This window comes from Rutilus rutilus (genome assembly GCF_951802725.1).
Source record: "Rutilus rutilus genome assembly, chromosome: 5".
NCBI classification, from domain to species: Eukaryota; Metazoa; Chordata; class Actinopteri; order Cypriniformes; family Leuciscidae; genus Rutilus; species Rutilus rutilus.
Window position 1 is genome coordinate 16,034,299 of NC_140213.1, and position 20,279 is coordinate 16,054,577.

Here is a 20,279-nt window from a genome sequence, read left to right on the forward strand (position 1 = left end):
CAATATTCTATAATATGGTGCTTGGTATCGTTGGAAAGGGGACCTTTTAGGCTTTCATTTAAGCCCAGTACTGAATCTGTCTGACAAACAGAGAGGTCACATGACTTCTTTAAACCAGAAATAACACACATTTTTTCACAATTTCCTCCTAAACTGTATGCTTTCTTTTATCCCTGTGGCATGAAAGAACACCATGGACACAAAACTCAACAACTTCAATACTCAAGGCACTCTGATGACTCAGAAAATGTATAATATACCCATACTATTTATTTGTGAGAGCCTTAAATTAGACTTCTGCAGCCAGCACAAGTCTTCAAAATAGAATAGAGCCAATAGAATGGACAAATAGAATACCCTATTAGTCCAGGGCCAAATGGCCTATTTATTCATGTACAGTTGTAATAAAAAGTAATTGTTTCAATAGTGTTGTCAACATAACACTTGTAAGTGGTTTAACAAAATGTTTCTATCATGTATTTTGATATTCACCCACTTTCAGTTAGAATATCAGAAAGTAGCTCATGCACGGAATGTTGATGGATTTTGACAGTTTGACAAGGTTTTGCCAGTTTTGTGAAAAGATTGTTGGTTCAGTTGACTGGTTATAACAACACTACCAACTATGCCATCTTCAATCAACTTCCATTGAGTTCCAGGGGTATTAAATGTAAGTACAAAATACTTTTTCTCTTGTGCTTGTGAAATGGTGGGGAATAGTAGCAGAATAGTAGCAGTAGCTAATGTAAGCTTGGTGTTTTTCACACTTAGTATACTTCTTTTGAACTTAAAATAAGAAAGTATACTTTCAGTCTACATTTTATGTACTTCTCAGAAATATAATTAAAATTACACTTCAGTGTACTTGATTTATACTGAGAGAAAAGTCCAGGGCCCGTATTCATAAAGATTCTAAGAATCCTCTCAGAAAACTCTTAATGTAGCTTAAAAACTTTTACATATAGAGTCTTAGCTTAAGAGCGATTCGGGGCCGATCTGAGAGCAACTCTGAGCAAGGAAAAGACAAAAACTTTCATCTTAGTGAGGAGGCGGGGTTGACCCCGTTGCTATGTATGACACAATCTTTTGAAGACTGTGATTGGCTGGTTGTCCAAGAAGGAAAAAAAAAAGAGTGATTTTAAGTATAGGGTCTATTCTAAGCCTTCACTTAGAAATTACATGCGACTGTGTACATTACACACTGCTGCATTGTTGCATTTTCCCAGTTGCCAAATATCGTAATGTAGTGATTACTTTCATTTCTGGTGCTATGGCATTTCTGCGTGTCGGAGATGTTAGCGCGTCTCTAATAAGATCAGTCACAAACATGATCCCTGCACGATCTAATCTATAGCGTCTTATTAACTCACTGTCATTGAGTCCCATTGTCTGCAACACATTTCTTCTCCCTCTTCGTCTTTCTGCCATGTTCTCCTCTGCTAAAGAATCTCTTCAGCCTCTGAAAAGTCCTCGTCCGTACTCCTAACAAATTTGACCTTAAGACCTCTTTTAAGGGTTAAGATGCTTTCTGAATTACTTTTTTCTTTACTGGGATTTGTTCTTTAATTTTAAGAGTAAACGCCCACATTTCTAAGAATTTTCTTTGAATTTTGTCACTAGGAGCTACTCTTTGCATTAAGATTCTTTATGAATACGGGCCCAGGTATATTTGGCCTGTACTTGAACTCAATCTTTTGATACAGATATACTTAAAAGAATAATTAAGAAATCAAAGTATACTTGGCTTGTAGTTGTGTTAACTCTTTTGATTGAGTAGTCAATTAAATATATATTTTTTTACATAGTTTTTCATATACAGTCTTATGAAACTTACATTGTTTGAAAATATTGATTAGAATATTGATATAAAACAGATATGTTTCTAATTCTACATATCTGAATTTTTGTGTAGGCTAGTCCACTGGTAGTGTATAACAATTTACTCTAATTCTACTTTTTTGTTTAAAATGTTGCCTTTCTTTATGAAACTTACTGACATTCAAGTGTTGATTAAAAAAGGATGCATGAAGCTAATAAAATATTTTTAAAATTAAAGTACAGTTAAAGTTATTTTTCAAGTGCAAAAATAATATATAAATAGTAAACTATAAGTATAATGTCATGTTCACTTAAAGAAAACTTACAAGTATACTTGCAGTATAAACTACGAAACTAGTAGTTTACTGAGAGTACACATCAGTGTGTACTTTCATAAACTAAAAAATTTACTACTTGTATTAAAATAGTAAACTACTAGTATACTTGTAAGTAACTTGTAGTACAAATGCATTACAAATGAGAAACCTAGTTGTGTACTTAGTTTACTACTCTTACAAATACAAAAAATACTAAAAGTGGGCCAATTTAGTCCCAATCAGTATTGAAATAGTACACAAGTTTACTACAAGTACACATTGATATTAGTATACTTACTATATAAAGTATACTTAAAAAATATACTTAAATTACTTAAGTATACTTCATAAAATTAACATGAAGACATGCACTTTTATGATGAAGAGATGCACTTTTATGATGGATATATGCACTTTTATAATGGATAGATGCTCTTTTATAATGGATAGATGCACTTTTATGATGTATAGATGCACTTTTATAATGGATAGATGCTCTTTTATGATGGATAGATGCACTTTTATTATGGATAGATGCACTTTTATGATGGATAGATGCACTTTTATAATGGATAGATGCTCTTTTATGATGGATAGATGCACTTTTATGATGTATAGATGCACTTTTATAATGGATAGATGCTCTTTTATGATGGATAGATGCACTTTTATTATGGATAGATGCACTTTTATGATGTATAGATGCACTTTTATAATGGATAGATGCACTTTTATTATGGATAGATGCACTTTTATAATGGATAGATGCACTTTTATAATGGATAGATGCTCTTTTATAATGGATAGATGCACTTTTATAATTGACAGATGGACTTTTATGATGGAGAGATGGACTTTTATGATGGAGAGATGGACTTTTATAATGGATAGATGGACTTTTATGATGGAGAGATGGACTTTTATAATGGATAGATGCACTTTTATAATGGATAGATGTACTTTTATAATGGATAGATGCACTTTTATAATTGACAGATGGACTTTTATGATGGAGAGATGGACTTTTATGATGGAGAGATGGACTTTTATAATGGATAGATGGACTTTTATGATGGAGAGATGGACTTTTATAATGGATAGATGCACTTTTATAATGGATAGATGCTCTTTTATAATGGATAGATGCACTTTTATAATGGATAGATGGACTTTTATGATGGAGAGATGGACTTTTATGATGGAGAGATGGACTTTTATAATGGATAGATGCACTTTTATAATGGATAGATGCTCTTTTATAATGGATAGATGCACTTTTATAATGGATAGATGCTCTTTTATAATGGATAGATACTCTTTTATAATGGATAGATGCACTTTTATAATGGATAGATGCTCTTTTATAATGGAGAGATGGACTTTTATGATGGAGAGATGGACTTTTATGATGGAGAGATGGACTTTTATAATGGATAGATGGACTTTTATGATGGAGAGATGGACTTTTATAATGGATAGATGCACTTTTATAATGGATAGATGCTCTTTTATAATGGATAGATGCACTTTTATAATGGATAGATGGACTTTTATGATGGAGAGATGGACTTTTATAATGGATAGATGCTCTTTTATAATGGATAGATGCTCTTTTATAATGGATAGATGCACTTTTATAATGGATATATGCACTTTTATTATGGATAGATGCACTTTTATAATGGATAGACAATAATAGATTTTTACAGCGATTGATTCCTGCCGGTTCCATAATGAGACTGGCGCGGCCAGAGACATTTTGGGCGCTGCGGCATATTAAATATATTTTAAATAGTTTTTCCGCGTGAGAAATACAATGTGCGGTGAGAGGGCGTGACAAAAGACCGAAATGAGTGACTGTCACGTGACACTTGAGAGCCCTGACTGCACTGTAGCAGTTACTGTTACACTGTTTCATAGATTAATCTATGCCAGTCTATGATTAATCTATGACAGCCAGTTTAACCTGCAAGCTAGCTAGCCTGCTAGATAGCTAGCCTGCTAAAAACGCCAAGCTTACATTAGTCATTGCTACTATTCCCCACCAATTCACAAGCACAAGAGAAAAAGTATTTTGTACTTACATTTAATACCCTTGGAACTCAATGGAAGTTGATTGAAGATGGCATAGTTGGTAGTGTTGTTATAACCAGTCAACTGAACCAACAATCTTTTCACAAAACTGGCAAAACCTTGTCAAACTGTCAAAATCCATCAACATTCTGTGCATGAGCTACTTTCTGATATTCTAACTGAAAGTGGGTGAATATCAAAATACATGATAGAAACATTTTGTTAAACCACTTACAAGTGTTATGTTGACAACACTATTGAAACAATTACTTTTTATTACAACTGTACATGAATAAATAGGCCATTTGGCCCTGGACTAATAGGGTATTCTATTTGTCCATTCTATTGGCTCTATTCTATTTTGAAGACTTGTGCTGGCTGCAGAAGTCTAATTTAAAGGGGTCATATAATGGTACATGCACTTTTACAAGTTGATTGCACTGAAATGTCTGTTGGCAGTGCCTGTACACAACCATCCTATCATGATTAAAATCCATCCAGTGGTTTTGTTTTAATCTCCTTATATGTTTGACCATCTATGAAATCAAGCCGTTCGATATTGTGACGTCATAAGATCGTACGCCCCTCCCGCGATTGTGATTGACAGCCGTGCTTCAACACAAGACCCGCCCTGAGCAAGCTGTGACAGCCGTCGTCATAGTAGTCCGCCATTGTTGATATGCTGGAGTAGAATGGCGTCTACGCGATTGTGGTGTTCTGTTCTTAGATGTAATAAGGAACACAGCAGTCATTTGGATGTTCCTAAATCTGAGCCGTTATAGATGCAGTGGCTGAGTTTTGTTTTTGAAGCGATATGCCCAAAGGATTGACGCGGGGATTCCCTCACGAGGATTCCCCACGATCGCCATGCTTTCATGTTTACGCGAATCATTTCACACCAGACAGCTTTACAAACGAGAAAAAACGGATCGGTACCAACGTGTTACTGCTGAACCTCCAGAAGATGTGAGTGTAATGTTTTATTAACCTTTATATTAGTATTTATATTAATCTTTGCGAAATTTGCAAACCTTGCTGCAGGCTTCACGATGAATGCATCTAAGGTTTACACTCAGGGTACATTACAGCATGTTTTCTATGTACGACGTTCTCAATATAATTCATAATCCCACGTTTATAATGAACAACGCGTGGTTATTGTGTTACAAACGGTGTACGCACAGAACAGAGGGGCGGGGTGAGCAAAGCTCATTATCATTTAAAGACACATGCACTGAAACGGCGTGCTGAAAACAGAGCTGTTTTTGACCAGGTAAAATTAGTGTTTTCTTACAATACTAATGAGAATTTTTAATTAAAGTATATTACAAACTTTTAATTTAGACCCTAAAGAATCATATTAGCTTGTACAAAAATGGCATTATTTGACCCCTTTAAGGCTCTCACAAATAAATAGTATGGGTATATTATACATTTTCTGAGTCATCAGAGTGCCTTGAGTATTGGAGTTGTTGAGTTTTGTGTCCATGGTGTTCTTTCATGCCACAGGGATAAAAGAAAGCACAGTTTAGGAGGAAATTGTGAAAAAATGTGTGTTATTTCTGGTTTAAAGAAGTCTTGTGACCTCTGTGTTTGTCAGACAGATTCAGGACTGGGCTTAAATGAAAGCCTAAAAGGTCCCCTTTCCAACGATACCAAGCACCATATTATAGAATATTGACAATATCCCTAGCATGAGCCTAAACCAGATATACACCAGATTTCAAAAACGGAATTTATTTTAGGGGGTTAGTAACTTCATGAGCTGAAAAAAGTGATTTCGCTACCACCGCTGCACTGCTATCGTGATTTTTCTAGTACTAGGGGTGTATACCTTGCCAAAAAACAATGATAGCATTTGCCCCCCCGTTGATACCGATCAACCCCCCTGGCTCATGGACTATTAGGCTGAATCCCAATTCTCTGTCTTACCCCTTCCCCTACCCCTACCCCTTCGTCTTACCCCTAGCCCTTGTCCCTCGAAACCGAGTGGTAAGCGCTAGGGTTGAAAACATACCCCTATGAAATGAGACGCCACTTGGTTACGTCATCATACATAATACTCCGGCGTCCCTGTGTGATACAGGACAGCATATTGTAACGAGTGGAAATAAGTATGGCCCCTTTAAGAGCTGCGCGCTCTCTGTTGAACGGGCTGTAAAGCCTGGTTTATACTCGACGCGTCCGCACGAGCGCGAAGGTGCGCGCGGCAAAAATGATGTCATTGCGGTGTGGGCGGTCGTGCGCGTTGGGTTCGCAAGACCCAATTTCGGCTGGCGGTGTGCGCGACATTTTTTGTAACAACGCGCACGGCGCCGCATCCGAAGATGAACGCCTTCGAGCCGAATCTGGCCGAGCTCGAACTTCTCACCACACCAGCACCCAGTTTGCAGTATAAATGAGTTGCTTACATTTAAAAAATGAGCATACAATAGCATAAAAAGTATTTTTAATGAACATAAAGGTCCATGTTTAATAAAAATGTTCACGAAACTTAATGAAATGTTTAGTGAAATTAGAAAATATGAAGGAGATCGTTGATTTAGTTATGTTTTTTACACATTCTAGTATACATATATTTTGTTTTATTGTCACGAGTAATAATCTCAGGGTTTACTGGGTTTTACACGATTCTTTTTGTGGTGTGGTATTGATACTAAAATAAACATTGTCACGTGTGTATAGCTTTCTTCTTCTCACTGCTGATTCCTGGTGGTTTAGAGGACAATTACTCGAGTCGCCCCCTATCGTTTCAAAGAATAGTACAACGGCGAGCGCGTCAAGTATAAACGCCTCGTCCGTTTCGGGAGGTGCGCGCGCAGTCTGCGGAGACTCGCGCTGCGGAGCCAGGCGAAAGTATAAACAAGGCTTAATGGTATTGTGCCGTGCGACTCGAACAACCCCATGTATGTGGGTCATTTCTGTGTTGATGCTCATTATTCTTGCTTTGTTTTATTGAGTTACGCTGTGGAAGTCAAGGTGGAGCGTGTGGCAGACAGTTGCAGGAGTTTGATTTGTCAATAAATTGCGAGTGAATAATCGCCTCCGTGAGTCTGTCTGGCCTAATACTTCAGCTGCGAGCTATCCTTATTTTGTTTCCCTCCTAACACAACGCGTTACAATATGTTAAGCACGTATCTTTTTCCTGGACATGTCGCCTGGATTTCGGGATCACCCAAAATGTCCGGGATTCGGCTTTTGCTTTCTGCCGTCGCTATTCATTATGCACAGAGAGTGTTGTTTCAACCGGACTGAATTCATTCAAATCGGTGAATCTGAATGTAGTGTTTAACGTACATGAACGCTAAACAAGTGATCGGTTTATGTGCGTTTTAGCATTGCTTAAATTCCTGTGTTTTCGTATCAGTCGGGATCCGTTTGAAGCTGAATACATGACCTGCAAAGCTGGCACATACGTGTCAGTGTCAAATAATGAAACGTTACACATAATGAATGGCGACTGTAGAAAACAAAAGCCGAATCCCGGACATTAGTCAGAGAAATGCGGGACTGATTGTGCAAACCAGCAATGTATCGTTAGCATAGCCTAGCGTAGCAGACCAGCGATTTTTAAAAACGTTTAAAAACGTTTCAGTTAACAACATGGTTGCAAATATATATGTACATGACTGTGTAGAGTACAAAACACGACTGTCATAATTTTTCAATCAATCATTTAAGCCGAAAATGAGACTTTCTTGATGGTATGCCCGCCTTTGTTGCCGGTTGCGCAGTGCATTCTGGGTACCCCTTGGTTTCAAGTAAGCTCGCGAAAATTCTTGGTTTTAAGGGGTATCTACCCCTTCCCCTTAGCCCTACCCCTTGATCAAAATGAGAATTGGGATAGCCCTTACTCTCACGTGAACGTGCAAAACTAAGGGGAAGGGGTAAGGGGAAGGGGTAAGACAGAGAATTGGGATTCAGCCTTAGTATCAGAAGTACCACAAGTGCTTGGAGTATGTCAGAAATAGAACAAGGCATCAGTTTACTGTCTGGGATTTGTTGTCGAGTAGCGTCGCGCCGCATCCAGTGTAATCAGTATCACTGATTACGCTTTTGTCCGGTGTAGACACAGAGTTATGAAATAGCAGTGCCCAGTCGCATGCTCAGTATCCCACCTTTGAATCCTCAAACTTTAAACAGACATACGGCACTGGATGCACCAGTTCATCAGCTAGAAACTGAAATCCATGGCTTAGTTTGGATGTCAAAACCAAAATTACATTTTTGCAAATCATTAGCTAATGATTAATTAAAGCAAACCACTGGAAGTTGAAATACATGGCTTCGACCCATTGTGGTAATTAACAAATTTATCTATTCATCAGAAAAAAATCCTAATGTGGTAATGATTAATGACTGGATTAGTTCTTCATGAGTCATACATTAACTCATGATCATCTGTGAATTATTTAAGCACAAATTAATGCATATTAGTCTATCCACATTGGTTCTGTAGTTATTTTCCCAGGGCAGTATTGAATCAAGCTGGCACATGCCAGTGCTTCCCCATAATATGGCTGACTACCCATGTAAGCCCCTCTCCCCACCTCATTAGGCCTCTGAGCAGCAGATGGAGCTTATAGAGCAAGGGCGAAATTGTCAATCACACATTGGGGGGGACAGCTGTGGGACTTTTTGTGTTGGCGCATGCACACATTTTTTTAATCAAAATAAAATAAAAGTCAGAGTCCGAACACTTACCAGCATACAACAGTCATGCTGTTAAGTGTACTTGATACTTCTAGGGGGGTCCGTGGGCTTGCTCCCCCGGAAGATTTTTTTTTACATTTTAAAGGTGAGTTCATTAATCTGGTGTACTTTGAGTCACCCGAATCCACTGTTAAAAATAAATAATCCACCCGCAAACCGCCCGAACCTATGATATTCTCTGATTTAGATATCTGCATCTGATCATCACATTACAATTATTCAAATTCTTACTGTTAAGCATGATAATATGGTAACATATCACACTGACATAGGCTGATTTAAAATGAACATTTATTTAAAATAAAAGTTCTTCTTTTGCCAAAATTATATTTCCTTAATAGCCTAAACAGAGGCTTTACTCAGTTTGGGCCATGCAAATTATGGGAGTTTCCCGGGAGAAATAACAAACCGGGAGGGGTCCGGGAGATAGGGCTAAAAAACGGGAGAAACCCGGGAAACCCGGGGGTGTTGACAGGTATGGCCAAATGTCTGTCAGATTTCGCGCTCCTCTTCTTCGGATTGGTTTTTCCTAACTTACTGGCGGTGCACGAGCTACTAAAGGTATAGGGAAAACATGACATGGATTTCAGGAGAAATAGGTTTTGTTAATGTATAGTGTAAGGCCAGTCGAATGGATTTGGGAAATGGACCGGCCGGGATTTTATATTTTCGGAGCTGGAAAGAAAGACGTATTTGCAATCACATCGATATTGCCCGCATAATCATACAGTATGATCAAATATTGGGGGGGACAAATTGTCCTTCTTTGAATATTGGGGGGGACGTGTCCCCCTGTCCCCCCATAGAATTACGCCTATGTTATAGAGACACACTGCAGCCTGCCTCTCATACCCTGATCATCTGCCATTAATGTGCTGGATAAATGTTTAAACAGCAAAGGCAGACAGAATGCTGAATACAGAGATGATCTCCACATGCTCTTCCTCTCAGCCATGGGGGTCTGGATGGGAGGGCAGGGCTGTATGGAATATGGTCAGAGGGTGGAAACCTGTTGATGAGTCTTGGTTCAGTGAGAGATTCTCATAAATAATACCATATGTCTGTGGACAGATATAAAACAGAATTTTTTTATGAAGATATAATTGAACATACTTCAGAGAAAGATTGTTAAATAGACATTTTATTTATTATTAAATAAATTATTAATGGTGTTAACTTGCTCCTGACCTCTGACCCCTTGTGCTTTTCTTTCTTTGTAGATGGAGTCTGTATAACCGCTGACTGCACACAGTCAGGTAAAGATATTTTACAACATACTAAGATGAATTGATCTTGTAATGTCAAATAGTCAACTAATAGACTTTCTTGCATATTTATTACTGTGTCATGAAACCCTCTGTTTTAGCACTGCTCGTTCACATCTCAGATTAAAAAAAAATAATAATAATTGTGTGGTAAGAGGGGAGACAACAACTAATAAAACACCTATAACACACTCATTATACAGTCAAAAGAATATTTCAATGTAAGTGGTGAGAAAACAAACAAAGAAAGTTGGAGGCACCTTGATGTATTTAAACAAATATATAACCCTATGACAACAAACTCACAAAAATCTTATCATTAGAGACTACTAACAACTTTCATGAACAAATCAAATGTTTTGTTAATTCTTGAAATACATTTACATTGAATCATTTAGCTTTTATCCAAAGTGACTTACAAATGAGAAAAGCAATAGAAGCAATCAAACCATCAATAGGGCAAAAATATGCAAGAGCATAAGTGCTGTGACTAGTACCAGTTAGTCTAGCACAGTACATGTAGCAAGGTGTTTTTTTTATAGATATAATAGTAAGTGTTAATGTTAATAGGTCAAAATATCAACAAATCAGCATTATAACTTTATAGAACTATATAGGTCTATATGGAAAATGAGGAAGAACATTTAAAATGTCTAAAAACATTTTCATTACGTTTACAAGCACTACAATCTCTGAACAAATGACACACATCAGTTTAACACAGAAAGAATAAAGGCATAGTTAATTTTTTGTCCATTCTTTGAATTTTCGGTCTACATTATTGGTTCGGTCTACATATACTCTTAAATAGAGCACTATTTGAGGGGACAGCCATTTGTAGTGGTGTCTGAAACCATAGTGGACATTATCACATTCTAGTGGACATGCACTCATTCAATCCCATAATGCTGTGTACAACTAATGAACTCTCAACCATATATATATATATATATATACACTATATAATTGTCACGTTTTCATGGACTTTTAGTTGGTTTTCTTCTGGTCTGTTCATGTCTTTGATTTGGTTATCATCATTAGTTCAGTGTCATCACCTGTGTCTAGTTTAGTTAATCAGCATAATCACCTTCACCTGTTGTCACCTCATCATCTCTGTATTTAAGTTCCTTCTCTGTCTGCATTCACTTGTCGGTTATTGTTTGTGCACTAGCACAGTGGTTCTCAATTCCAGTCCTCGGGACCCCTTGCTCTGCACATTTTGTATGTCTCTCTTATCTGACACACTCAGTTCAGTTCATGGAGTCTCTCCTAATGAGCTGATGATCTGGTTCAGGTGTGTTAAATAAGGGAGACATACAAAATGTGCAGAGCAGGGGGTCCCGAGGACTGGAATTGAGAACCACTGCACTAGCACACTGTTCCGTGTTCCCGCTATTAGTATCTTGGTAAATAAACCATTTGAGTTAAGATATCTTCGCTTGGGCTTCCTCCTTCTACCTGAGAACGTTACAGAATAACCGACCAAAAAAGATGGAAGAACGGATCAGGTTCATCTCCATGGCTCAGGATAATCACGACCTGATTATCTTCTCCAGAAAGTTTTTTTCAGCTCGCCCTTACAAGCTCTTTGGAGGATGAAACCCTCAGCACGCTATTCCTGATCGGGGCCACTTTCCATCGTCCCCTCAACCTCCCAGACACCACTGGTCTATCCTGGAAAGAGACGGTAATCCGGTGTCTGGAGAGCGTTGCGCCCCGGTCAGGAATGCCACCCAACCCAGCACTTCACGCCAGTCCAGCCGAGCCTGCACTTCACGCCAGTCCAGCCGAGCCTGCACTTAACGCCAGTCCATCCGAGCCCGCACTTCACGTCAGATCTGCCGAAGCCAAGGCAGTTCGCGTCATGCCCGCTGAGCCTGAGACTGTGAGCGTCATGCCTGCCGAGCCTGAGCCAGTCGTTGGCCCAGAAGAGCCAGATCCAGTTCCGAGTCCAGCCGAGCCCGCACTTCACGCCAGATCTGCCGAAGCCAAGGCAGTTCGCGTCATGCCCGCCGAGCCTGAGACAGTCGTTGGGCCAGAGGAGCCAGATCCAGTTCCGAGTCCAGTTCCGAGTCCAGTCCCGAGTCCAGTCCCGAGTCCAGTCCCGAGTCCAGTCCCGAGTAAAGAAGTCTTCGAGCAAGAGCCAGAGCCAGTCTTCGGGCAAGAGCCAGAGCCAGTCTTCCCAAAGGCGTTTTCGCTGCTGGTCCTGTCCAGCCCAGAGTTTCCTTTGCCGCTGATTCCGCCCAGCACAAAGCCCTCTTCACCGCTGGTTGTGCCCAGCCTAAAGCCCTCTTCACCGCTGGTTGTGCCCAACCTAAAGCCCTCTTCACCGCTGGTCCTGCCCAGCCCAAGACCCTCTTCGCTGTCGGACCCCCCATTCCCTGTCAATTTCAGTATAACTGCTAAGGGGATCGCGGAGGTCTCTCCGACGCGGTTCCCAGTGCTGCCATGGCCACCTGAAGAAACATCTCCGCCGTGGCCGCCCGAAGGGTCTTCTCCGCCATGGCCGCCCGAAGGGTCTTCTCTGCCATGGCCGCCCCAAGGGTCTTCACCGCCATGGCCGCCCGAAGGGTCTTCTCCGCCATGGCAGCCCGAAGGGTCTTCTCCGCCATGGCCGCCCGAAGGGTCTTCTCCGCCATGGCCACCCGAAGGGTCTTCACCGCCATGGCCGCCCGAAGGGTCTTCACCGCCATGGCCACCCGAAGGGTCTTCTCCGCCCTGGCCGCCCGAAGGGTCCTCACCGCCATGGCCGCCCGAAGGGTCGTCACCGCCATGGCCACCTGAAGGGTCCTCACCGCCATGGCCGCCCGAAGGGCCTGCTTCGCCATGGCCACCTCCTCGTCCTGCACCACCATGGCGGCGATACCATCCTGGAGTCTCCTGTCTGTCATCTCTCTGTCCACCCTCCGGTCACAGACTCCAGGATGCCCACCCCCCCTCCCGTGTTCTGCCTTCTGCAGCGCGGGTCGCGCCTAGCGGGAGGGGGGAGTAATGTCATGTTTTCATGGACTTTTAGTTGGTTTTCTTCTGTTCTGTTCATGTCTTTGATTTGGTTATCATCATTAGTTCAGTGTCATCACCTGTGTCTAGTTTAGTTAATCAGCATAATCACCTTCACCTGTTGTCACCTCATCATCTCTGTATTTAAGTTCCTTATCTGTCTGCATTCACTTGTCGGTTATTGTTTGTGCACTAGCACACTGTTCCGTGTTCCCGCTATTAGTATCTTTGTAAATAAACCATTTGAGTTAAGATATCTTCGCTTGGGCTTCCTCCTTCTACCTGAGAACGTTACAATAATGTACACTATGGTTTCAGACCATATATTCATATATATATATATATATATATATTCATATATATATATATATATATATATATATATATATATATTCATATATATATATATTCATATATATATATATATATTCATATATATATATATATATATTCATATATATATATATTCATATATATATATATATATATATATATATATATATATATATATATATATATTCATATATATATTCATATATATATATATATATATATATATATATATACAGTACCAGTCAAAAGTTTGGAAACACTACTATTTTTAATGCTTTTGCAAGAAGTCTCTTATGCTCATCAAGCCTGCAGTTAAAAAAAAAACAAAAAACAAAAAAAACAGTTATATTATGAAATATTATTACAATTTAAAATAATGGTTTTCTTTTTTAATATACTTTAAAATGTAATTTATTTTTGTGATGCAAAGCTGAATTTTCATCAGCAAGTACTCCAGTCTTTGGTGTCTTATGATCCTTCAGAAATCATTCTAATATGATAATTTGATACTCAGTTATAATCAATGATTGAAACAGTTGTGCTGTTTAAAGGGGTCATGAACTGGATTGTTTTATTATTTTATAATGTTTCCTGGGGTGCCCTTATAATGTTAGTATGATTTTTACATCAAAAATTGTCATAATTTATAAATAAAAGCCATTTTTCCAAGCCTGATTTCAGGCTCAGATTTGAACGCTCCGTTTTAAGGGGCGTGTCTGCTGTGAGACTGCAGTGCAATCGCCCACTGCTGTGATTGGCTGACATGCTTGCATATGAAATAGCTAGTATTACATGAACTCTCTCGAAAACTGTTACTACGTTTTTACTATTACAGCTATCGAGATTAACAAATCGTGAAAAGTATCGTTTAAAGCATTATATTTAAATCTATTCCATCACATGAAAGGTTGCAGCATGATGAGCTTTGACTGAGCAGATGACAGACAGTCTGTTGATCGCGTGAATAAAGATCTTATCATTGTAACGCAATTTTTGCACTCTCACAAATGCTTACACCAAATCACAATGCAAACACGATGTGAATACACAGTAAGAGCTTCGTTGTGTAGTGTAACAGTGTCATTATTTCGTTTGGTAAGTGTCCAGATAAGCTCTCACGGCTCGCGCTGTGCTGTTTGATTGACAGCTTGGGCGAATGGAAAGGGATCGTTCTTTGATCGCTTTCTGATTTAATCTAATTTAATAACAGTTTAAAAAGGATTATTTTCATAATACTACGAGAAATTATGTGAAGTTGATCATTTGGTCACTGATGCATAAACAGTATTGAACGATTTTAAGAGAATCTGAACTTGAATAATTACACAGAAACCACTGATCGCAGATCAGGCATTAGAGTACACATGGTTACTTACATGTTGCTGGCAGATCCGTGTCGGGAAATTGTGATTGACTGATTTAATAAAGTTTAACCATGCTGGAATCCGAAGGAAGCTTATGCAGACTGTCTTCTTCCACAACCAGGCACTGCACAATATTTAGTAAACAGCATGTTTATTGGTTTATTGCTTGGAAGTAGCTCGATCCGGTAAGCAATCATCATGTCGTCCTATGTTATTTAGCATGTTTGGGCGAATCAGTGGGTGGGGCTAAACAGGCCGTGTTGAAGTAGGCGTTGATCTTCTTTTGTGGAGGCGGTGTTTTATCCTCTTTGACGTCATAGTTCCCCACTTTGAAAAACGAGTCGTTTGCTGAGCCTGATGTCTATAAAAGCTTTTATTGGACTAACAAGGTAGTTTTCAGTTCTGAAACTTACAGGATATTATTATAGTATGATGATCTCTTATATGTCAAAAGCTCAAGTAAATTTTGATTTCTCAGTTCATCACCCCTTTAATATATTTATTTGGAATACTTTTTTCAGGATTCATTGATGAGTAAAACGTTAACAGCATTTATTCATAAAAACAGCATTTATTCAAAATAAAAACATTTCTAACAATATAAATCGTTACCATCACCTTTTATCAATTTAACGCATTCTTGTTGAATTAAAGTACTAATTTCTTAAAAAAGAAATAGTTATTGTTCCCAAACTTTTGAACGGTAGTGTATATTGTTACAAAAGATTTCTATTCTAAATAAATACAGTTCTTTTTAACTTTTTATTATCAAATAATCCTGAAAAAAGTATCTCAGGTTATAAAAAAATATTAAGCAGCACAACTGTTTCCAACATTGATCATAAATCAGCATATTAGAATGATTTCTGAAGGATCATAAGACACCAAAGACTGGAGTACTTGCTGATGAAAATTCAGCTTTGCATCACAAAAATAAATTACATTTTAAAGTATATTAAAAAAGAGAATCATTATTTTAAATTGTAATAATATTTCATAATATTACTGTTTTTTTTTTTTTTTTTTTTTTTTGTTTAACTGCAGGCTTGATGAGCATAAGAGACTTCTTTCAAACGCATTAAAAATAGTAGTGTTTCCAAACTTTTGACTGGTACTGTATATATATTCATATATATATATACACTGTAGAAAATGAATCATGAGTCTTGTAATTTTCATTAAAAAAATTGAGGTGATTATTAAAAATATTATGTATATTTTATTAAGAAAATTGTGGTTAGGATTTTATTGAAAATATTGAGAAAATTTCACTAATAACACCAAGAGATGCATTTTCCTATTTTTTTTAAGGAAACATACACAATTTTAAGGCTTGAATTGAGGAACTGATAAACCTCATAAAATTAAGGAAAAGGGGCTACCTATTTATTTTAAGAGTAATTAGCTCATTTATGCGGTTTTATTTAGAGACACCATTGTTTGTTCCCAGCATGCTTTGCACATGGCTGGAAATGGAGAGTAAATCTTGAAATTAAGTGTTATTTCATGTGTTTTTGAGTAAAGGGAAACATCTGTTAATGTTTAAAGTTCAGCTATGTTTGACATTTGAAAGAGTTTCTATTATGTTAAAGTTTTGATCATTACCATTGTGCAGAAGAGTAGGGCTTATGGTTAGGTTGTGAATAACTGCATTTATTTAATGTTATGAAGCATATTGTTATAAACATGTAGCAATAACTCTGCTAATGATAGTGCAGTAACAAGTTTGATTCTGTGCTGTTCTAGCAGTATACAGTCTTTTTATAAAACAATATATCTCAAAGTTAAATATAAACAGGTCATATCCATTCACTTAACTTCACACAATTTTGAGAATAAAAAATACTTCAAATAAAAAAGCACATTTCACAAAAAAATTGTGTGTCATAGACTAAATAAATTAGGGCATTTTACATGATTTATTCAGGTAGATTCCATGAATGAAATCAAGCTTTAACTACTCAAAAATATTATGTGTAATATTGTTACCATAATTTTTTTAAGTAAATAGCAGTAACATTTTTTACAGTGTATATATATATTCATGCAAAATGAATTATTCTGATACAAATCAAAATTCATATATATATATATATATATATATGAATTTTGATTTGTATCAGAATAATTAATTTTGTCATCACGTTCATGATCACGTTTTTCAAATAGCACGTTTTTCAGATATGAACTGTGCTTCATGTTACAAGTGTTGTTAAACTCACCGCGGCATTCCACAAAGAAATCACTCTCATGCTCGCTTCACATGTTATTGATATACATATTAAATATTGTTAGTCATATTTTCCATGCGTTGGGAGTCAAACTCCAGCTCTGACCACATTGCAGGGAAAATGCAATCACATTTGTACTACTGATACACTTACTGAACGTGTACGAACGCAAAGCTGAACAGGCAGAGGTGAACAAACAGCGCCGAACCTGTCTTGTGTGACATTTAAATTATCTGCTGTAATGCTATCTCATGCATAATACAGCACAGTGACTGGATTACAAAAGTTTATTCTCATGATAATACGCAGAAACTGATGACGTAGACGCGTACTCTCCAGCCACGGCAGCCAATCACCACTCTGAATTAATGCATATACCTCACTTTTCATGACATTGGTTCAAACTTTTCTTTTTAAACTGGAAGAATGAAATAGTATTTCATGACCCTTTAAAGATATTTGTCATTAAATTTTGTCATCATCATAAAGTTAATACATAATGTTCTCTGGCATTGTAGCATCCCGTCTTATTGAGAACATGGATCCAACGGTGAACCCCTGTGACAACTTCTATCAGTACGCCTGTGGTGGCTGGCTAAAGAAGAACATCATACCTGAGACCAGTTCACGTTACAGTACCTTTGACATCCTCAGAGATGAACTGGAGGTGGTACTCAAAGGTAGAACAACAACTTATTACTGTTATGGGCTGGGGTTAGTTATAAGCCACTGAAAATAATTATACATGCAATAAAAGCCAATAAGACTGCTTAAAAGAAAAACAGGAATTTTCTTTGCTTTTAGTTTTATAAAAGTCTATAGGGAGAAGGGGGTGGGTTTGGCAAATGAACAGAGCCAGAATCGAATATTGGTCATCTGCAAACAAGTGTACAATTTTTCTGAATATGTGCACCACCCGCCAAGCCATGTCTCCCATTAAGATCATGTTTATGACACAAAATTGTATGTGGCTCTGTACCTAGTGAGCTTCTTGCTGTCTTCTACCTACAATAACGTTAGCCTCATAGCATAATTGCCTAAGTCGTTTTTTTTTTTAAATATTACTTAGGCAATTATGCTATGAGGCTAACGATAAGCAGTTGTCTACTAAGGAAACTGAAATGGAACATCATACCTGTTTAGTAACCAATTATTATGCTGTACATATGCAGAAACTTCAATTCAATTAGCATCATTCAATTAGTGCTCTTCACGTGAAGTGCATCAGAGACTTGACTTACAATTGATTTCCATAAAGTTTGGCGTCAGCATGTTGCTAAGCTAACAATGCGGCCACGAATTAAAAATTAGCTCCCAAGTTGAGTAAACGAGTTCCTAATTCATGACCACAATATCTTGTTTTTTTCCCCCACATGTCATGTATGCGGCTCTGTACAAAAAAAAACAAAGCACCCACAATATTTTTTCAAATATGTTTGACTTTTTTTTTCTTTATATTGATTGCAGTGTATTTACAAATACAGACAAATTCCCGACAGTAAACTGAAACCCTGTTCTATTTCTGATGTACTTCAAGATGTCGCGTTCAGTGTGGACAGCTTCTTGCTGTTGCGGCATGGAGATTGCAACACAACGCAACATCAGTGTACGATTTTAGTCGACTTAATCTACAATAGATTTAGTCAAGTAAAATTTAACAGTCAGTAAACAAGGTAAAACATGAACTAAACACAGGAAATGAAAACCAGACACAGTGAGACAAAAGTTGTGTCCCAAATGACTCTCTTTACACTATGCACTTATACACTATGTACTTATGCACTATGAGGGTTTTCACGCTGGGTAGTTATAGGAACTTAAGTTATAGGAACTAGCCACTGTGTGTGTACACATGGATGAGTGAATACATTGATGTTTTTAACATGACTGTGGTATGAAGCAAGTCGCGATTGCTAATGAGAGACAGATATCAGAGCCACATGCGAGTCCCGCAGATATAAAGGAATAAGGACATTTCATTCTATCGAACTACCCTCAAGTGCTGAATTAATACTTGCACAGGTCAGTTTATTAGATGAATGAAACTTGTGAGGCAATGCAGCGCTATTTCACTTGGTCTACACTATCACACTAAACTGCATTTGAGTGTGTTGAAAGTTATAATGTTATTCTAAGTGTTAGTTTGTCTGTATGAGACTAGCAGTAAGCTAGATCAACATTAGAATAACATACTGATCATATTTTAACATTTCATTTCATGTTGAGCTATATAACATTGATTAGTTTTATGTACATTTGCTCACCTCTACATTTGCGCGTCTCTGTCAAGTTGAAGTTTGTCACGGACGTGGAGCTCTCGGCATCTCGAAAACGCCACGCTGATATTGATCCTCGTTTTAGTTCTCCTTTTGTCCCAAAGTCTGCTTGCCATGGTCCATAATGTTTGAACAAAACAACAACAGCGTGAGCGTGCCGCTAGACGTTATGCAGTTGTCCACGTCTGTTGCCATGGTTACTATGGCAGTACGAGCATAAACCAGGGATAACGCGGATATTACATCATTGACAGGCGACAAGTGAACAGGGAACGAGCCATTATTTAAAATTGTAATTTCTCTGAAATTAAAAATCTATGAGAACTTTTGGGATATTGTAAGTACACATCTGCAGGAAATATATCACACTGTGCGAATGATTTTTGGATATTTAATCAAAAATTCTAACATATTTTACCTTTAAAGTGCACTTTTTCTTTTTGGAATTTTCAGTGTGAACACACTACTCGCACTATTTATACAACAAAACGTCATAGAATCGTGCATAAGTTCACGAATTGGGACGCACCTAAAGATAAAAAAAAAAAAAAAGTCCTAGAACAAAGACACAAGGGAATCATTACAAGAACAAAGATACAAATGAAATAAACAATGCTTTAAGTTTGTCAGGTAGGTCTAACAATAGTATTCCGGTAAGAAATACTATCTACAGAGATTGACTTATAAGTAATCAAATGTAAAATAACAGTGCATAGACTTCCTTGTATAAACCCTTTATTAAAGCTTCTAAAGTTACTCAGTCAATAGCAGTGAGTGATTTTTCTCTTTATCTTTTGTTGTTTAAATTAACATTAAGGACTTAGACAGCAGTAGGTTTAGGCTACTGTCACTAATTCAACTGTTTACTTTCACTTAAGACATAACCAAC

General features: G+C 37.7%; 1 protein-coding gene across 1 annotated transcript in view; it reads left to right on the forward strand.

Moving 5' to 3' along the window:
* LOC311290242 (neprilysin-like) overlaps positions 1-20,279 on the forward strand; it is a 199,570-nt gene that overhangs the window by 35,411 nt on the left and 143,880 nt on the right. Inside the window, exons 3-4 of the mRNA XM_084408606.1 lie at positions 10,142-10,177; positions 17,633-17,794. Coding sequence (XP_084264732.1) covers positions 10,142-10,177; positions 17,633-17,794 — 198 coding nt within the window. The remainder of the gene's footprint in view (positions 1-10,141; positions 10,178-17,632; positions 17,795-20,279) is intronic.